The following is an 18,268-nucleotide window of genomic DNA, read 5'->3' on the forward strand; positions in this document are numbered from 1 at the left end:
GCAATAAAGATTCTCCAATGAAATGGCTTTTTAGTCCAAGACTAGACTTAATCTGGGTCTGGGAAACTGGCCCTCTTTTTATTATCAACCTAGACGATGAAAGGCACAAACAGTAGAGAGGCCTAACGTCACATCCATTTATCTTTATGTTCCAGGAAATAAGGGAGCAGTGGGTGTGTCCTTCATGTTCAACGGTACTTCCTTTGGCTTTGTCAACAGTCACCTGACTTCGGGGAGCGAGAAGAAGATCAGGTGAACTACAGGGATTAAAAATGGCTGATAAATTACATAATCACAATGTAACAATCCTCAAGCATTTTAAATAGTTCTGACCCCTAGAAACCAGTTTATGTTGAAAGCAAAATGGAGTTAAATTAAAAAGTGTATTGATTCCACTGACACAATATCAGAATGTTTAACATCTCCTCAAAATGCCTCTAAACTCTTACAAGTTTTTTGGGGGGTTGTTTATGCTCCAGTATTATTTAGGATGTCTGTTGTTATTTGTGGCCCGTCTGCTCTATTTCTTGAGTAGCCTTTAACTGGTTCTGTTAATTTCTGTTTGATGAAAAAAAGGAACACAAAGATAGTGTCTGCATGTTGCAAAAATAGCTAAACGTGAGAAAAGAAGATACCATATCTCTTCATATCTCAACTACTTGAAAGCAAGACATTTATTTTCTCAACATTTGTTCTCTTACCAGACGCAACCAAAATTACGTCAGCATCCTACGTTTCTTGAATCTTGGAGATAAGAAACTGAATCCGTTTGACATCACACATCGATTCACTCATCTGTTCTGGCTTGGGGATCTGAATTATCGAATTGAATTGCCATCCACAGTAAGTTGAACTACCATAGTAGTTAACGTTGGATGTGGAGATTGTATTGTGATGAATTTGGGGGAGGGGGGTGGCCTGACCAGGACTCTAATCTGGGTCCAGCGACTGTCAACTCAACCTTAACCGTTATGCTAAGAGATCTGAACCTTTTGAAGAGGTTGTGTTGGGTTAAGGTTGCTACAGTATCAACAACTCTCAACTGCTTTATCAACAACTCTCAACTGCTCTATCAGCAACTCTCAACTGCTCTATCAGCAACTCTCAACTACTTTATCAACAACTCTCAACTGCTTTATCAACAACTCTCAACTGCTTTATCAACAACTCTCAACTGCTTTATCAGCAACTCTCAACAACTCTCAACTACTTTATGAACTATCAACAACTCTCAACTGCTTTATCAGCAACTCTCAACAACTCTCAACTACTTTATGAACTATCAACAACTCTCAACTGCTTTATCAGCAACTCTCAACTACTTTATCAACTCTCAACAACTCTCAACTGCTTTATCAGCAACTCTCAGCTGCTTTATCAACAACTTTCAACTACTTTATCAACTATCAACAACTCTCAACTGCTTTATCAGCAACTCTCAACTACTTTATCAACACCTCTCAACTGCTTTATCAACAACTCTCAACTACTTTATCAACAACTCTCAACTACTTTATCAACTATCAACAACTCTCAACTGCTTTATCAACAACTCTCAACTGCTTTATCAGCAACTCTCAGCTGCTTTATCAACAACTCTCAACAACTCTCAGCTGCTTTATCAACAACTCTCAGTTGCTTTATCAACAACTCTCAGCTGCTTTATCAACAACTCTCAACTGCTTTATCAACAACTCTCAACTGCTTTATCAACAACTCTCAACTGCTTTATCAACAACTCTCAACTGCTTTATCAACAACTCTCAACTGCTTTATCAACTATCAACCACTCTCAACTGCTTTATCAACAACTATCAACTGCTTTATCAACTATCAACCACTCTCAACTGCTTTATCAGCAACTCTCAACTGCTTTATCAGCAACTCTCAACTGCTTTATCAACAACTCTCAACTGCTTTATCAACTATCAACAACTCGCAACTGCTTTATCAGCAACTCTCAGCTGCTTTATCAGCAACTCTCAGCTGCTCTATCAACAACTCTCAACTGCTGAGATGAGATGAGTAATGTAGGGTATGTAAACATTATATAAAGTTGCATTGTTTAAGTGACTAGTGATACATTTATTACATCCAATTATTAATTATTAAAGTGGCTAGAGATTGAGTCTGTATGTTGGCAGCAGCCACTCAATGTTAGTGATGGCTGTTTAACAGTCTGATGGCCTTGAGATAGAAGCTGTGTTTCAGTCTCTCAGTTCCCGCCGTACCAGGCGTGATACAGCCCAACAGGATTCTCTCGATTGTGCATCTGTAAAAGCTTGTGAGTGTTTTTGATGACAAGCCGAATTTCTTCAGCCTCCTGAGGTTGAAGAGGCGCTGTTGCGCCTTCTTCACCACGCAGTCTGTGTGGGTGGACCATTTCAGTTTTTCTGTGATGTGTACTTCGAGGAATCTAAAACTTTCCACTCTCTCCACTTCGGTCCTATTGATGTGGATAGAGGGGTGCTCCCTCTGCTGTTTCCTGAAGTCCACGATCATCTCCTTTGTTTTGTTGACTTTGAGTGTGAGGTTGTTTTCCTGACACCACACTCCGAGTTCCCTCACCTCCTCCTTGTAGGCCGTCTCGTCGTTGTTGGAAATCAAGCCTACCACTGTAGTGTCGTCTGCAAACTTGATGATTGAGTTGGAGGCGTGCATGGCCACACAGTCATGGGTGAACAGGGAGTACAGGAGAGGGCTGAGAACACACCCTTGTGGGGACCCAGTGTTGAGGATCAGCGGGGTGGAGATGTTGTTTCCTACCCTCACCACCTGGGGGCGGCCCGACAAAGTCCAGGACCCAGTTGCACAGGGTGAGGTCGAGACCCAGGGTCTTGAGCTTAATGACGAGTTTGGTGAGTACTATGGTGTTGAATGCTGAGCTGTAATCGATGAACAGCATTCTTAAATAGGTATTCCTCTTGTCCAGATGGGTTAGGGCAGTGTGCAGTGAGATTGCGTCGTCTGTGGACCTATTGGGGCAGTAAGCAAATCCTTGACTAGTCTCTCAAAGCACTTCATGATGACGGAAGTGAGTGCTACGGGGCAATAGTCGTTTAGCTCAGTTACCTTAGCTTTCTTGGGAACAGGAACAATGGTGGCCCTCTTGAAGCATGTGGGAACAGCAGACTGGGATAGGGATTGATTGAATATGTCCGTAAACACACCAGCCAGCTGGTCTGCGCATGCTGTGAGGACGCGGCTAGGGATGCCGTCTGGGCCGGCAGCCTTGCGAGGGTTAACACGTTTAAATGTTTTACTCACGTTGGCTGTGGTGAAGGAGAGCCCGTAGGTTTTGGTAGCGGGCCGTGTCAGTGGCACTGTATTGTCCTCAAAGCGAGCAAAGAAGTTGTTTAGTTTGTCTGGGAGCAAGACGTGATTGGCTGTAGATCCTGACGTCTTGTGTCTGAGCAGTTGAATTGCAACTCCACTGACGCTTAGCTTGTTTGATTGCCTTGCGGAGGGAATAGCTACACTGTTTGTATTCGGTCAGGTTTCTGGTCGCCTTGCCATGATTAAAAGCAGTGGTTCGCGCTTTCAGTTTTGTGCGAATGCTGCCATCAATCCACGGTTTCTTGTTGGGGAATGTTTTAATAGATGCTGTGGGTACCACATGCACTTGCTAATGAACTCGCTCACCAAATCAGCGTATACATCAATGTTGTTGTCCAATGCTATCCCAGTCCACGTGATTGAAGCAATCTTGAGGCGTGGAATCAGATTGGTCGGACCAGCGTTGACCATACCTGAGCGCGGGAGCTTCCTGTTTTAGTTTCTGTCTATAGGCTGGAAGCATCAAAATGGAGTCGTGGTCAGATTTGCCAAAAGGAGAGCGGGGGAGGGCCTTGTATGCGTCGCGGAAATTAGAGTAGCAATGATCCGGAGTGTTGCCAGACCAGGTCGCGCATTTCAATATGCTGATAAAATGTAGGGAGTCTTGTTTTCAGATTAGCCTTGTTAAAATCCCCAGCTACAATAAATGCAGCCTCAGGATATGTGGTTTCCAGTTTACATAGAGTTCAATGAAGTTCTTTCAGGGCCTTCGAGGTGTCTGCTTGGGGGGGAGGGGGGGGGGGAATATACACGGCTCTCATCTGCTTTCAACTATCAACAACTCTCAACCACTGCTAGTCTGAATTTGTATTCATGTGCTTATTGAATGTGTTGTTACATACCAAGTAAGCATAAGCAAGCAAGTTGTTACTTGGACACACACACTTGTGTAAAGGACATGGACCAGAGGAGTGCACTACTTTTTTTTACCAAAGGCCCTGGTCTACAGTAGTTCACTAATATAGGGATGAGGGTGCCATTTGGGACAGCGCCAGCATGCAGTTCCTGTTCCCTATTTCTCTAGCAGCAGTTAGGCTAAATAGAGATAGTGCTGTGCTGATGACGTCACTGTGCAGGAAGAGAGAGCAGCTACTTTGCATTGTGTTCCCTTAACAGGAAGCAGAGAGCATCGTGACCAAGATCAAACAGCAGCAGTACCAGGAACTGCTGTGTAGAGACCAGCTCACCATTGAGAAGGGAGAGGGGAAGGTATTCCTACACTATGGTAAGACATGGCCACTAGCAACATACATTCTGTCATAGCTAACTATGCCTAAAGTAAATTAAACTTCACTAGGCTATATGATGTGTATGGAAAAATGTGAGGATGCATTTCTATGCCAAAGCCATGGTCATTGAATGAGCACAACTAGCCATTGAGTGAACACATCTACAGCATGTTAGCCTTGGTAAACTATAGGCTAGCTAGCTCCAGAGCCATGACTCTAGCTAGCACTACCAGAGAGTAACTATAGGCTAGTTAGCCCTGCCAGAGAATCAACTATAGGCTAGTTAGCCCTACCAGAGAGTAAACTATAGGCTAGCTAGCCCTAACAAAGAGTAAACTATAGGCTAGTTAGCCCTACCAGAGAGTAAACTATAGGCTAGCTAGCCCTAACAAAGAGTAAACTATAGGCTAGTTAGCCGTACCAGAGAGTAAACTATAGGCTATCCCCAAAGCCATGACTCTAGCTAGCCCTACCAGAGAGTAAACTATAGGCTAGCTAGCCCTACCAGAGAGTAAACTATAGTCTAGTTAGCCCTACCAGAGAGTAAACTATAGTCTAGCTAGCCCTACCAGAGAGTAAACTATAGGCTAGCTAGCCCTACCAGAGAGTAAACTATAGGCTAGCTAGCCCTACCAGAGAGTAAACTATAGGCTAGCTAGCCCTACCAGAGAGTAAACTATAGGCTAGCTAGCCCTACCAGAGTAAACTATAGTCTAGCTAGCCCTACCAGAGAGTAAACTATAGTCTAGCTAGCCCTACCAGAGAGTAAACTATAGGCTAGCTAGCCCTGCCAGAGTAAACTATAGGCTAGCTAGCCCTACCAGAGAGTAAACTATAGGCTAGCTAGCCCTGCCAGAGAGTAAACTATAGGCTAGCTAGCCCTACCAGAGTAAACTATAGTCTAGCTAGCCCTACCAGAGTAAACTATAGGCTAGTTAGCCCTACCAGAGAGTAAACTATAGGCTAGCTAGCCCTACCAGAGTAAACTATAGGCTAGTTAGCCCTACCAGAGAGTAAACTATAGGCTAGCTAGCCCTGCCAGAGTAAACTATAGGCTAGCTAGCCCTACCAGAGAGTAAACTATAGGCTAGCGAGCCCTACCAGAGTAAACTATAGGCTAGCTAGCCCTACCAGAGAGTAAACTATAGGCTAGCTAGCCCTACCAGAGAGTAAACTATAGTCTAGCTAGCCCTACCAGAGAGTAAACTATAGGCTAGCTAGCCCTACCAGAGAGTAAACTATAGTCTAGCTAGCCCTACCAGAGAGTAAACTATAGGCTAGCTAGCCCTACCAGAGAGTAAACTATAGGCTAGCTAGCCCTACCAGAGAGTATTTATGTTCACAAGAGCGTATGCTTTTGTCATGTAGAGAAAGTGTGACTGAATGAAGATTATGGTTACATTATTTTGTCTATATTCTGTCTGTGTATTGTTAATTGTAAGACAATGTCAGCACCACTTCACCAGGTCAAATTCCTGGTACATGTACATGTAATTGACAAATAATGGTGATTCTGACATCTCTCTCTCTATTTTTTATTTAATCTCATCATAGATGAGGAAGAGATCACGTTCGCGCCCACGTATCGTTTTGAGAGAGACACACGCGAGAGATATGCCTACACTAAGGCCAAAGCCACTGGGGTAAGTTTACTGTGTATGTTTCCTGAGATGCTGTATAGGCACAGATGGCCCTCATACAGTGGAGGAAATAGGAATATATCTTAGAGCACAAGTCCACAGCTTCGCTGTTTATTATATTACCTTGTAGAGGTAGCCACTAAACAGTGGCTGCGTCCCAAATGGTATCCTATTCCATACATAGACCAGGGGCTCTGGTCAAAAGTAGTGCACTATATAAGGAATAGGGTTCCATAAGGCTCTGGTCTAAAGTAGTGCACTATATAGGGAATAGGGTTCCATAGTGCTCTGGTCTAAAGTAGTGCACTATATAGGGAATAGGGTTCCATAGTGGTCTGGTCTAAAGTAGTGCACTATATAGGGAATAGGGTTCCATCGTGGTCTGGTCTAAAGTAGTGCACTATATATGGAATAGGGTTCCATAGGGCTCTGGTCTAAAGTAGTGCCCTATATTTTTTATTTATTTATTAAATTTCACCTTTATTTAACCAGGTAGGCAAGTTGAGAACAAGTTCTCATTTACAATTGCGACCTGGCCAAGATAAAGCAAAGCAGTTCGACAACATACAAAAACACAGAGTTACACATGGAGTAAAACAACATACAATCAATGATACAGTAGACAAAAATAAGACTATATACAATGTGAGCAAATGATGTGAGATAAGGGAGGTAAAGGCAAAAAAAGGCCATGGTGGCAAAGTAAATAAAGTATAGCACTGGAATGGTAGATTTGTAATTTGAAGAAAGTTCAAAGTTAAAATATAAATAATATGGTGCAAAGGAGCAAAATAATAAATAAAATAAATAAATACAGTAGGGGAAGAGGTAGTAGTTTGGGCATATAGGGAAAAGGGTGCCCATTTGGGACACACAGGCTCTCTGAAACCACTATTAGAAAGATGGCATGGTCTTGGCATGGCCTGCCATCAAACCACTGAAATATAAATGATTCTCCCTCACAGACTAAATACAATCTACCGTCATGGTGTGATCGTGTTCTACGGAAGTCCTACCCCTTGGTGCATGTGTTCTGTCAGTCGTACGGTGAGACTAATGCAATGATAATTGATTTAATTGCAATTAAACGAACAAAATATGTCTAATTTTAGTTCATGTTATTACCAATTATATAATTTTGCAACCTCTCTTGTAGGGTGCACCAATGACATTATGACCAGTGACCATTCTCCAGTTTTCTCCACATTTGAAGTTGGAGTGGCATCACAGTTTGTCTCCAAGCATGGTACAGTTTCTAACTTCACCAGACAACTACACCGTACTGGCTGTGTGACTGATGCACGTGTGTCTGACATCACTGTATTTTACAAAATTATATTCCCTCAGAAGATGTTCTAGCGTTTTCCTAGCGCAAATCTATGGACAAAGACAACTGCCTTTCCAATTGTCTTTCTATCTTTAATTCCAGATCCCAACAGTGTGTCTCAGGGTGGGATCAAGTTCATGAACTGCGTCGCTACCCTCATGACAAAGTCCAAGACCAAGTTCTTCATCGAATACCACTCCAGCTGCTTAGAGAGTAAGACATGGCTACTTCCTTATTCCATCTGACCACAGTGGTCATAGGATAACACTAAAAACATATCAAGCGCTCCAACTGAACTGGAGCCTAACTCACAGTGACTCCACACTAGCCTGAGTGCTATAGTACGAAGCAAACTAAACCTACTCAGGCTTTTTTAAAGCTAGCCATCTTCAGTTAGCTTCACATTCTAGATCAGGCTTTTATAAAGCTAGCCATCTTCAGTTAGCTTCACATTCCGGATCAGGCTTTTATAAAGCTAGCCAGCTTCAGTTAGCTTCACATTCCAGACCAGGCTTTTATAAAGCTAGCCCGCTTCAGTTAGCTTCACATTCTAGATCAGGCTTTTATAAAGCTAGCCAGCTTCAGTTAGCTTCACATTCCGGATCAGGCTTTTATAAAGCTAGCCAGCTTCAGTTAGCTTCACATTCTAGATCAGGCTTTTATAAAGCTAGCCAGCTTCAGTTAGCTTCACCTTCTAGATCAGGCTTTTATAAAGCTAGCCATCTTCAGTTAGCTTCACATTCTAGATCAGGCTTTTCTAAAGCTAGCCAGCTTCAGTTAGCTTCACATTCCGGATCAGGCTTTTATAAAATCTAGCCAGCCTCAGTTAGCGTCACATTCCGGATCAGGCTTTTATAAAGCTAGCCAGCTTCAGTTAGCTTCACATTCCAGACCAGGCTTTTATAAAGCTAGCCCGCTTCAGTTAGCTTCACATTCCGGATCAGGCTTTTATAAAGCTAGCCAGCTTCAGTTAGCTTCACATTCTAGATCAGGCTTTTATAAAGCTAGCCAGCTTCAGTTAGCTTCACCTTCTAGATCAGGCTTTTATAAAGCTAGCCATCTTCAGTTAGCTTCACATTCTAGATCAGGCTTTTATAAAGCTAGCCAGCTTCAGTTATCTTCACATTCCGGATCAGGCTTTTATAAAGCTAGCCAGCCTCAGTTAGCGTCACATTCCGGATCAGGCTTTTATAAAGCTAGCCAGCTTCAGTTAGCTTCACATTCCAGACCAGGCTTTTATAAAGCTAGCTCGCTTCAGTTAGCTTCACATTCTAGATCAGGCTTTTATAAAGCTAGCCAGCTTCAGTTAGTTTCACATTCCAGATCAGGCGTATATAAAGCTAGCCAGCTTCAGTTAGCTTCACATTCCAGATCAGGCTTTTATAAAGATAGCCAGCTTCAGTTAGCGTCACATTCCAGATCAGGCTTATATAAAGCTAGCTTCACATTCTAGATCAGGCTTTTATAAAACTAGCCAGCTTCAGTTAGCTTCACATTACAGATCAGGCTTTTAATAAAGCTAGCCAGCTTCAGTTAGCTTCACATTCCAGATCAGGCTTCATCAGTACTACGATGGTGGATAATGCTTGTCCGTCTGGGCTAGTTGAACACCGGACCAAAGATGGTACAGTATGAAGATAGGCAGAAAACTGCTTCTCCAATGGAAATCCCCGATCACGCTTGTAGGCGAAAGTCATGGCAACGTTGGCTCAAACCCGGAAATACGTCATCTGGTCTAACGGTGTAACTCTCGCCGAACTGCGCATGTGCAGGTCGTCAAATCAATGGCACTCCTCCTTTCGATATATAACATTTTTTGACAAAAAAATTGACGTCTCAAGTTTGTCACCCTCACGAGGTTGGAGTCATAACAAGTTCCACTACTGGGTCTGTTTCTCAAGCCGTTCCCAGAAGCATCGTGATGTTTGCGGCCTCTGGGTTTAGAAACTCTGTGGCTGAACTCTTCGTTGAAAACAAAAACATCACTTCATAGACAAGTCAACGTCACATTTTTTTTAATTTTGTGACGAAATCAAAATGAAAGAAAAGTGATCTTGCATATTCAGCAGACTATGGTGTGAAATAGTTTTTTATTTATTTGTATTTTATTTTATTAGTTATTGTTAATGCGTTGGGCCAGTAACCGATAGGTTGCTAGGTAGTCTTTGGTGCCCTTAACAACGAACAACCACCTTTTTCCCCCATTCCTATCTGATGGAAGAGTGTTGTTGTGTTGTGGCCAGAGACATATAATCCATAGAAGGGATTTGGACCTCTAACCCTGGCAATTTGACTGTTAATCTCATGAGTACACTAGCAATGGCTGCCTGTCTTGACTTGAATGGGAACAGCCATCTATGGATTATGTTTATGGTTGGTTGCGGCTGTCATTTTGACGATCGCAAATTTCAAAATACAATTGTGAAAAAAAAATGTACAGTTTGGAGAGCAAATGCTGTCATTACTAAATGTGTCATGTGATAAGTATTTTAATTAACATTCTTTTTTTTTACACAAAACGATTTGATTAATAAAATATTTAATCAGTTGTCTTCCTCAAATGATGAGGATGATGATACAATCTTTGTGAGAGGGAGGGAATCTGATTTCATTGGTCCTCAACTCACAGCTCAGACATTTCATTCAGGATAAACAGAGTTAGCCCTGAGTTAGCCTTGCTTGGACCAGGTTAGTTCTGAATGTAGGATAAACAGAGTTAGCCCTGAGTTAGCCTGCCCTGGACCAGGTTAGTTCTGAATGCAGGATAAACAGAGTTAGCCCTGAGTTAGCCTTGCTTGGACCAGGTTAGTTCTGAATGTAGGATAAACAGAGTTAGCCCTGAGTTAGCCTGCCCTGGACCAGGTTAGTTCTGAATGCAGGATAAACAGAGTTAGCCCTGAGTTAGCCTGCCCTGGACCAGGTTAGTTCTGAATGCAGGGTAAACAGAGTTAGCCCTGAGTTAGCCTGCCCTGGACCAGGTTAGTTCTCGAAGGATTCGTTGCCATAGAAATGTACCTGGCTAAAAGGCGAGCAACATTCCTATGATCGGTTATCCCGAGTTGAACTCAGTGTTGACCAAAGTTACCTTGCTAACTCCTCAAACCCGGAACGTAGGTCCCAGATCTGATTGTCTTGCAATCTCTTACTATTCATTGTCATGCCAAACTGGATTTGGCTATACGGTACAAGCACATCTGGGACCAGGCTAACTGCACACATCCTGTCCACAGAATTTGTCAAGAGCTCAGAAGGAGAGAACCAAGATCACTCTGATGGGAACATCAAGGTTCGGTTTGGAAACCAAGTTGAGGTAAATTGACATTTTTTGAAGCTTCTTTCAAGTACAATACTAGGCTAATTGTCTTACAATATGGTGTATATGATGCAGTAGAGTTGTTGAGTGTCTGAACTCCTGTCGTGTCTTTTTAAAGCTCGTCCCTATCATCTCAGACCCAGAGTATCTGTTGGATCAGCACATTCTCCTGTGTGTCAAGTCCACAGACTGTGATGAATCCTATGGTGAGAAAGTAGGACAACTGTGGTCTGTAATAGAAAGACTCGTTTTTAGAATGACACAGACCACATTTTGGGCTGGTGTAAATACTAGTCTAGGTCTATGACTCTTGATCATCTAGTTCTGTCTTCATCTAGCTCTGTCTTCATCTAGCTCTGTCTTCATCTAACTCTGTCTTCATCTAGCTCTGTCTTCATCTAGCTCTGTCTTCATCTAGTTCTGTCTTCATCTAGCTCTGTCTTCATCTAGCTCTGTCTTCATCTAGCTCTGTCTTCATCTAGTTCTGTCTTCATCTAGTTCTGTCTTCGTCTAGTTCTGTCTTCATCTAGCTCTGTCTTCATCTAGCTCTGTCTTCATCTAGCTCTGTCTTCATCTAGTTCTGTCTTCGTCTAGTTCTGTCTTCATCTAGCTCTGTCTTCATCTAGCTCTGTCTTCATCTAGCTCTGTCTTCGTCTAGTTCTGTCTTCATCTAGCTCTGTCTTCGTCTAGCTCTGTCTTCGTCTAGCTCTGTCTTCGTCTAGCTCTGTCTTCGTCTAGTTCTGTCTTCGTCTAGCTCTGTCTTCATCTAGCTCTGTCTTCATCTAGCTCTGTCTTCATCCAGTTCTGTCTTCATCCAGTTCTGTCTTCATCCAGTTCTGTCTTCATCTAGTTCTGTCTTCGTCTAGTTCTGTCTTCGTCTAGTTCTGTCTTCGTCTAGTTCTGTCTTCGTCTAGCTCTGTCTGTCTTCGTCTAGCTCTGTCTGTCTTCGTCTAGCTCTGTCTGTCTTCGTCTAGCTCTGTCTGTCTTCGTCTAGTTCTGTCTTCATCTAGCTCTGTCTTCATCTAGCTCTGTCTTCATCTAGCTCTGTCTTCATCTAGCTCTGTCTTCATCTAGTTCTGTCTTCGTCTAGTTCTGTCTTCGTCTAGCTCTGTCTGTCTTCGTCTAGCTCTGTCTGTCTTCGTCTAGCTCTGTCTGTCTTCGTCTAGCTCTGTCTGTCTTCGTCTAGCTCTGTCTGTCTTCCTCTAGTTCTGTCTTCATCTAGTTCTGTCTTCGTCTAGTTCTGTCTTCGTCTAGCTCTGTCTGTCTTCGTCTAGCTCTGTCTGTCTTCGTCTAGCTCTGTCTGTCTTCGTCTAGCTCTGTCTGTCTTCGTCTAGCTCTGTCTGTCTTCATCTAGCTCTGTCTTCATCTAGCTCTGTCTTCATCTAGCTCTGTCTTCATCTAGCTCTGTCTTCATCTAGCTCTGTCTTCATCTAGTTCTGTCTTCGTCTAGCTCTGTCTTCATCTAGCTCTGTCTTCATCTAGCTCTGTCTAGTTCTGTCTTCGTCTAGCTCTGTCTGTCTTCGTCTAGCTCTGTCTGTCTTCGTCTAGCTCTGTCTGTCTTCGTCTAGCTCTGTCTGTCTTCGTCTAGCTCTGTCTGTCTTCGTCTAGCTCTGTCTGTCTTCGTCTAGTTCTGTCTTCGTCTAGCTCTGTCTGTCTTCGTCTAGCTCTGTCTGTCTTCGTCTAGTTCTGTCTTCATCTAGTTCTGTCTTCGTCTAGCTCTGTCTGTCTTCGTCTAGCTCTGTCTGTCTTCGTCTAGCTCTGTCTGTCTTCGTCTAGCTCTGTCTGTCTTCGTCTAGTTCTGTCTTCATCTAGCTCTGTCTTCGTCTAGCTCTGTCTTCGTCTAGCTCTGTCTTCGTCTAGCTCTGTCTTCGTCTAGCTCTGTCTTCATCTAGCTCTGTCTTCATCTAGTTCTGTCTTCGTCTAGTTCTGTCTTCGTCTAGTTCTGTCTTCGTCTAGTTCTGTCTTCGTCTAGCTCTGTCTTCGTCTAGCTCTGTCTTCGTCTAGCTCTGTCTTCATCTAGCTCTGTCTTCATCTAGTTCTGTCTTCATCTAGTTCTGTCTTCATCTAGTTCTGTCTGTCTTCGTCTAGCTCTGTCTGTCTTCGTCTAGCTCTGTCTGTCTTCGTCTAGCTCTGTCTGTCTTCGTCTAGCTCTGTCTGTCTTCGTCTAGCTCTGTCTGTCTTCGTCTAGCTCTGTCTGTCTTCGTCTAGCTCTGTCTGTCTTCGTCTAGCTCTGTCTGTCTTCGTCTAGCTCTGTCTGTCTTCGTCTAGCTCTGTCTGTCTTCGTCTAGCTCTGTCTGTCTTCGTCTAGCTCTGTCTGTCTTCGTCTAGCTCTGTCTGTCTTCGTCTAGCTCTGTCTGTCTTCGTCTAGCTCTGTCTGTCTTCGTCTAGCTCTGTCTTCGTCTAGCTCTGTCTTCGTCTAGTTTTGTCTTCGTCTAGTTCTGTCTTCGTCTAGTTCTGTCTTCGTCTAGTTCTGTCTTCGTCTAGCTCTGTCTGTCTTCGTCTAGCTCTGTCTGTCTTCGTCTAGCTCTGTCTGTCTTCGTCTAGCTCTGTCTGTCTTCGTCTAGCTCTGTCTGTCTTCGTCTAGCTCTGTCTTCGTCTAGCTCTGTCTGTCTTCGTCTAGCTCTGTCTGTCTTCGTCTAGCTCTGTCTGTCTTCGTCTAGCTCTGTCTGTCTTCGTCTAGCTCTGTCTGTCTTCGTCTAGCTCTGTCTTCGTCTAACTCTGTCTAGCTCTGTCTTCGTCTAGCTCTGTCTGTCTTCGTCGAGCTCTGTCTGTCTTCGTCGAGCTCTGTCTGTCTTCGTCGAGCTCTGTCTGTCTTCGTCGAGCTCTGTCTGTCTTCGTCTAGCTCTGTCTGTCTTCGTCTAGCTCTGTCTGTCTTCGTCTAGCTCTGTCTTCGTCTAGCTCTGTCTTCATCTAGCTCTGTCTTCATCTAGCTCTGTCTTCATCTAGCTCTGTCTGTCTTCGTCTAGCTCTGTCTGTCTTCGTCTAGCTCTGTCTGTCTTCGTCTAGCTCTGTCTGTCTTCGTCTAGCTCTGTCTGTCTTCGTCTAGCTCTGTCTGTCTTCGTCTAGCTCTGTCTTCGTCTAGCTCTGTCTTCGTCTAGCTTTGTCTTCGTCTAGTTCTGTCTTCGTCTAGCTCTGTCTGTCTTCGTCTAGCTCTGTCTGTCTTCGTCTAGCTCTGTCTTCGTCTAGCTCTGTCTTCGTCTAGCTCTGTCTTCGTCTAGTTTTGTCTTCGTCTAGTTCTGTCTTCGTCTAGCTCTGTCTGTCTTCGTCTAGCTCTGTCTGTCTTCGTCTAGCTCTGTCTGTCTTCGTCTAGCTCTGTCTGTCTTCGTCTAGCTCTGTCTGTCTTCGTCTAGCTCTGTCTGTCTTCGTCTAGCTCTGTCTGTCTTCGTCTAGCTCTGTCTGTCTTCGTCTAGCTCTGTCTGTCTTCGTCTAGCTCTGTCTTCGTCTAGCTCTGTCTGTCTTCGTCGAGCTCTGTCTGTCTTCGTCGAGCTCTGCCTGTCTTCGTCTAGCCCTGTCTTTCATCATCTAGCTCTGTCTTTCTTCATCTAGGGGGGACTCATTCTGATTAGCTGCGCCGATGCCCAGTCATGTGAAATCCTTAGATTAGGGCCTAATTCATTTATTTCAATTTACTGAATTCCTTATATGAACTGTAACTCTGTAAAATTGTTGAAATTGTTGCATGTTGTGTTTATATTTTTGTTCAGAATAGTTCTGTCATCTAGCTCTCTGAGGAAAAGACAGCTTTTTCCAATCCTCCTCTCCCCTCCTCTTCTCTCCTCCTCTTCTCCTCTCCTCCTGTCCTCCCCTTCTCCAACCTCTTCTCTCCTCCTCCCCTTCTCTCCTCCCTTCTCTCCTCCCTTCTCTCCTCCCTCCTCCGCTTCTCTCCTCCTCCTCCTCCCTCTTCTCCACCTGCTACCCTGACATGGTGTCATCCCTACAGGAGAGGGCTGTGTGGCTCTGCGAGCGGCAGAGTCCTCCTACACAGAGTTCCACGTGACGCTGACGCATCACGGCGAGCGGACAGGCTCCCTGACAGGGGGTGTACAACTGCGCACCTCTGGGGGCAAACAGACCGAGAAGCTATACGGTGAGAGGCTGAGAACCAATGTCATAGTGTACCACTGATGTCTCAACAAAATATCATGTTTTCTCTTGTTGCTAAACACACTCCTCCTTTTACAGATTTTATCAAAGTGGAAAGGGATGATTCTGGCGTCCCAAAAGGAAAAGGACTGGATCACAACAACAAGTGAGCAGTTTCTCTTCACTCATGGCTATTTCTTTTAATCTTATAATCTCAGTTCAATTATGGGATAAGGACATGTGGTTATTTCTCCTGTTCAATAGGTTCACTCCTCCTCATCCCATTGATATCACCAACCCCAATTACATGGGGGTGGGCTACAAGTCTGGAGGTGTGACAGACAGGGGCTGGAGCTACAGCATGTCCCCCAGATCAGGCTCTGGAGGTGGGGGTGGTGTCGGTGGGCACGGGGGCAAGGACCAGACCCATGGAAACATCTTTCCCAAAAAGACTGTCTACGACCACAGCGCTGTGCGAAGCCCCACTGGAAAAGCAGCGAATAACGTGTACGTTGATCTATCTCAAAAAGGAGAAAAAAACATCTACAACTTCATAGTTAAAAAAAAAACTCTTACAGGCCGGGGTTTCCCCGAACACAGATTGAACTCCTTTGAAATATATTTTCAGTCCAGGGCTAGTCTTAATCTGGGTCCAGGGGAAAACGACACTTGGTAAATTGGTGTCAAATAATTTGTTGAGGTGGCTCGACTTCTAATATTTGGATTGGCGTTATTTAGGCATACTTGGGACTGAACTGAACAATATTGCTTCTATTTTCTCACAGTGTAGACAATGTACTGAGTGTGAAGAGATGAATTGATACCTCATTGTGAGTCTGTGAAGCTGAACTCTGAATGACCCGTGTGTGTGTGTGTGTGTGTGTGTGTGTGTGTGTGTGTGTGTGTGTGTCCTGTCCTCCAGAGGTGAGGACGTGAAGCCAGCGGATATGTTTGACAACCCTTTGTACGGCTCCATGGGAAAGTCTGGAGGAGGAGGAGCTAAGGACTCACCAGACTGTCAGTCCTCCAAGGACCACCTGACTGCTCCAGACCCCTACTTCTCCTTCCCCAAACCCTCTGACCAGGACTCTGACCGGCCTCCGGTCCCCACCCCTCGTAACCGCTCTTACACCTGTTCTGAGACCAAACCCCAGTGTCCAGCCCCTACGTCCTTCGCCTCCCTCCACCCCCTGTCCTACACCAAGAACCCTGTGAAGCCGTCACGCTCCGAGGGGGGCATGGTACTAACGGCCAATAAGCCGCCTCTGCCCATGAAGTCCCGCCCGGGCCAGGCGGACGCCACGTCCACTAAGCCCAGAGACTACAGAGACAGCTCGGAGCTGCCCAGCAAACTCCGTCCACCTTCAAGGCCCATCCAGCCCCTCCCCAAAGAAGGTTAGACTCCAGCTTCTGTTGACATATCAGGCAACCAGCTTCTGTTGACATATCAGGCAACCAGCTTCTGTTGACATATCAGGCAACCAGCTTCTGTTGACATATCAGGCAACCAGCTTCTGTTGACATATCAGGCAACCAGCTTCTGTTGACATATCAGGCAACCAGCTTCTGTTGACATATCAGGCAACCAGCTTCTGTTGTCATATCAGGCAGTGAAGTTGCTTATAGCTTCTGTTGTCATGTTTTTAAACTAAGCATAGCGCAGAGGAAAAGGTTCTGTATATTAAACTGTACATATTCAACACAACAGGCTGATGAAAACATTTCTCTTGTCCTTTCCCCCCCCCCCCTCCCCAGCGCTTCATGAGACAAGTCAACCCTCGAAGATGGGCCGTTCAGTGAAATGACTGTTTGCTCCTGTCCTAGACGTTGGAAATGAGATGTTAAATGGGGTGCTGGTGACAGATGATAACTCAATACGACTTGTCACCCCCAGCCCAGTCACTCCACTGCTCGTCTTACTGACTCTCCCAAAACACGTTTCTGTACAAACTCGTCGTTCCTTTTTCCATATGCGTTAGTTATTACTGCAACTCCATAAGACATTTTCTTTCTGAATTGTCTTCATGTCTCCTCTTTTGTCTCGTGATTTTTGTAGAGATTCCTCCTATACGAAGTATCATTGTTCTGTTTTTGCACAGACGTTGAGCACCGCAAGAAGTCTTTTAGATTATAGGAATAATTTTGAAGACTTGCTTGCAACAATCTGAATGTGTCTTCCTTGTATCTGGTGTTTGGTCATATCAGTACTATTAAACTAAAAAGTTGTAAGACTCTCCTGCCTCTCCATCTCATTTGATTAGGCCTATTTATTTTTCACATCTGCTTTGAACCTTCCTATCTGTACGGCAGACAGTTACTTTTCAGTTTACCACAACCCAGTGTCCAATTATCCATTATATATTTTCAGGAGACTGAAAAGATTTGGCATGGGTCTCCAGATCCTCAAAAAGTTATACAGCTGCACCGTCGAGAGCATCCTCATCGGTTGCATCACCGCCTGGTATGGCAACTGCTCGGCATCTGATCGTAAGGCGCTACAGAGGGTAGTGAGTATGGCCCAGTACATCACAGGCCAAGCCTACTGACAAAATATAAATATATATAAAAGATTAAACTCCAGTCACCCAAGTCGTAGACTGTTCTCTCTGTTACCGCACGGCAAACAGTACCGGAGTGCCAAGTCTAGGTCCAAAAGGCTCCTTAACAGTTTCTACCACCAAGCCATAAGACTAGCAAATTAGTAAGAATGTCTCACCCTATGTTTAAGAATGGCCTTTTTCCCTTTATTTAGATTACAACCTCTCACTTTCAGTTATTTGAAAAGGAAATCATCTCCCAAATATCGCTATTTTTAAAACTAGTCCCAGAAAGTTGGTTGCAATTTCAATTTAATCCACCAGAAACGACAGAACAAATATTGTGGTTAAACTCCAATATACTAATTGATAAATTTAAAAAATATATATATATTTTCTTTGTAAAAATGTAAGGTATAATCTTTGTAAATGTTATCATAAATAAGACTGGTGGAGTTATGTCACACATGTAGCTAACATGGAAATGTCTGCTCTACTCAAAATTACAACCAACCAATTGCAGCATTAGCTCAAAAAATAGAGGAGGCAAGTGGAAGGGGGAGAAGTAAGGAACTTGTCTGTCGGCATTAAAGACATTAATTGGTTAAAGGAAATTGTGATCGATAACAAAAGAATACCAGTTTAATTTAACGACCAAAAAATTGACAGCTGTGCCATACAGATTGCAAAATAGTTGGAAAGAGATTTTTGATGTACCAATTCCATGGCATATGGTTTATGAACTGATACACAAAACGACACCAGATTCAAAACTTAGAATTTTTCTATTTAAATTATTATAC

At 43.9% G+C, this 18,268-nt stretch overlaps 1 protein-coding gene across 1 annotated transcript in view; it reads left to right on the forward strand.

Moving 5' to 3' along the window:
* inpp5d (inositol polyphosphate-5-phosphatase D) overlaps positions 1-17,162 on the forward strand; it is a 53,888-nt gene extending 36,726 nt beyond the window's left edge. The window contains exons 15-28 of the mRNA XM_045697466.1: positions 156-252; positions 705-843; positions 4,453-4,561; positions 6,120-6,208; positions 7,171-7,252; positions 7,362-7,451; positions 7,635-7,745; positions 10,763-10,842; positions 10,964-11,051; positions 14,786-14,932; positions 15,028-15,094; positions 15,193-15,435; positions 15,851-16,323; positions 16,684-17,162. Coding sequence (XP_045553422.1) covers positions 156-252; positions 705-843; positions 4,453-4,561; positions 6,120-6,208; positions 7,171-7,252; positions 7,362-7,451; positions 7,635-7,745; positions 10,763-10,842; positions 10,964-11,051; positions 14,786-14,932; positions 15,028-15,094; positions 15,193-15,435; positions 15,851-16,323; positions 16,684-16,733 — 1,865 coding nt within the window. The 3' untranslated portion in view covers positions 16,734-17,162. The remainder of the gene's footprint in view (positions 1-155; positions 253-704; positions 844-4,452; positions 4,562-6,119; positions 6,209-7,170; positions 7,253-7,361; positions 7,452-7,634; positions 7,746-10,762; positions 10,843-10,963; positions 11,052-14,785; positions 14,933-15,027; positions 15,095-15,192; positions 15,436-15,850; positions 16,324-16,683) is intronic.
* The last annotated feature ends 1,106 nt before the right edge of the window (positions 17,163-18,268 follow it).

This window comes from Salmo salar, chromosome ssa16, assembly GCF_905237065.1.
Source record: "Salmo salar chromosome ssa16, Ssal_v3.1, whole genome shotgun sequence".
Classification (NCBI taxonomy): domain Eukaryota; kingdom Metazoa; phylum Chordata; class Actinopteri; order Salmoniformes; family Salmonidae; genus Salmo; species Salmo salar.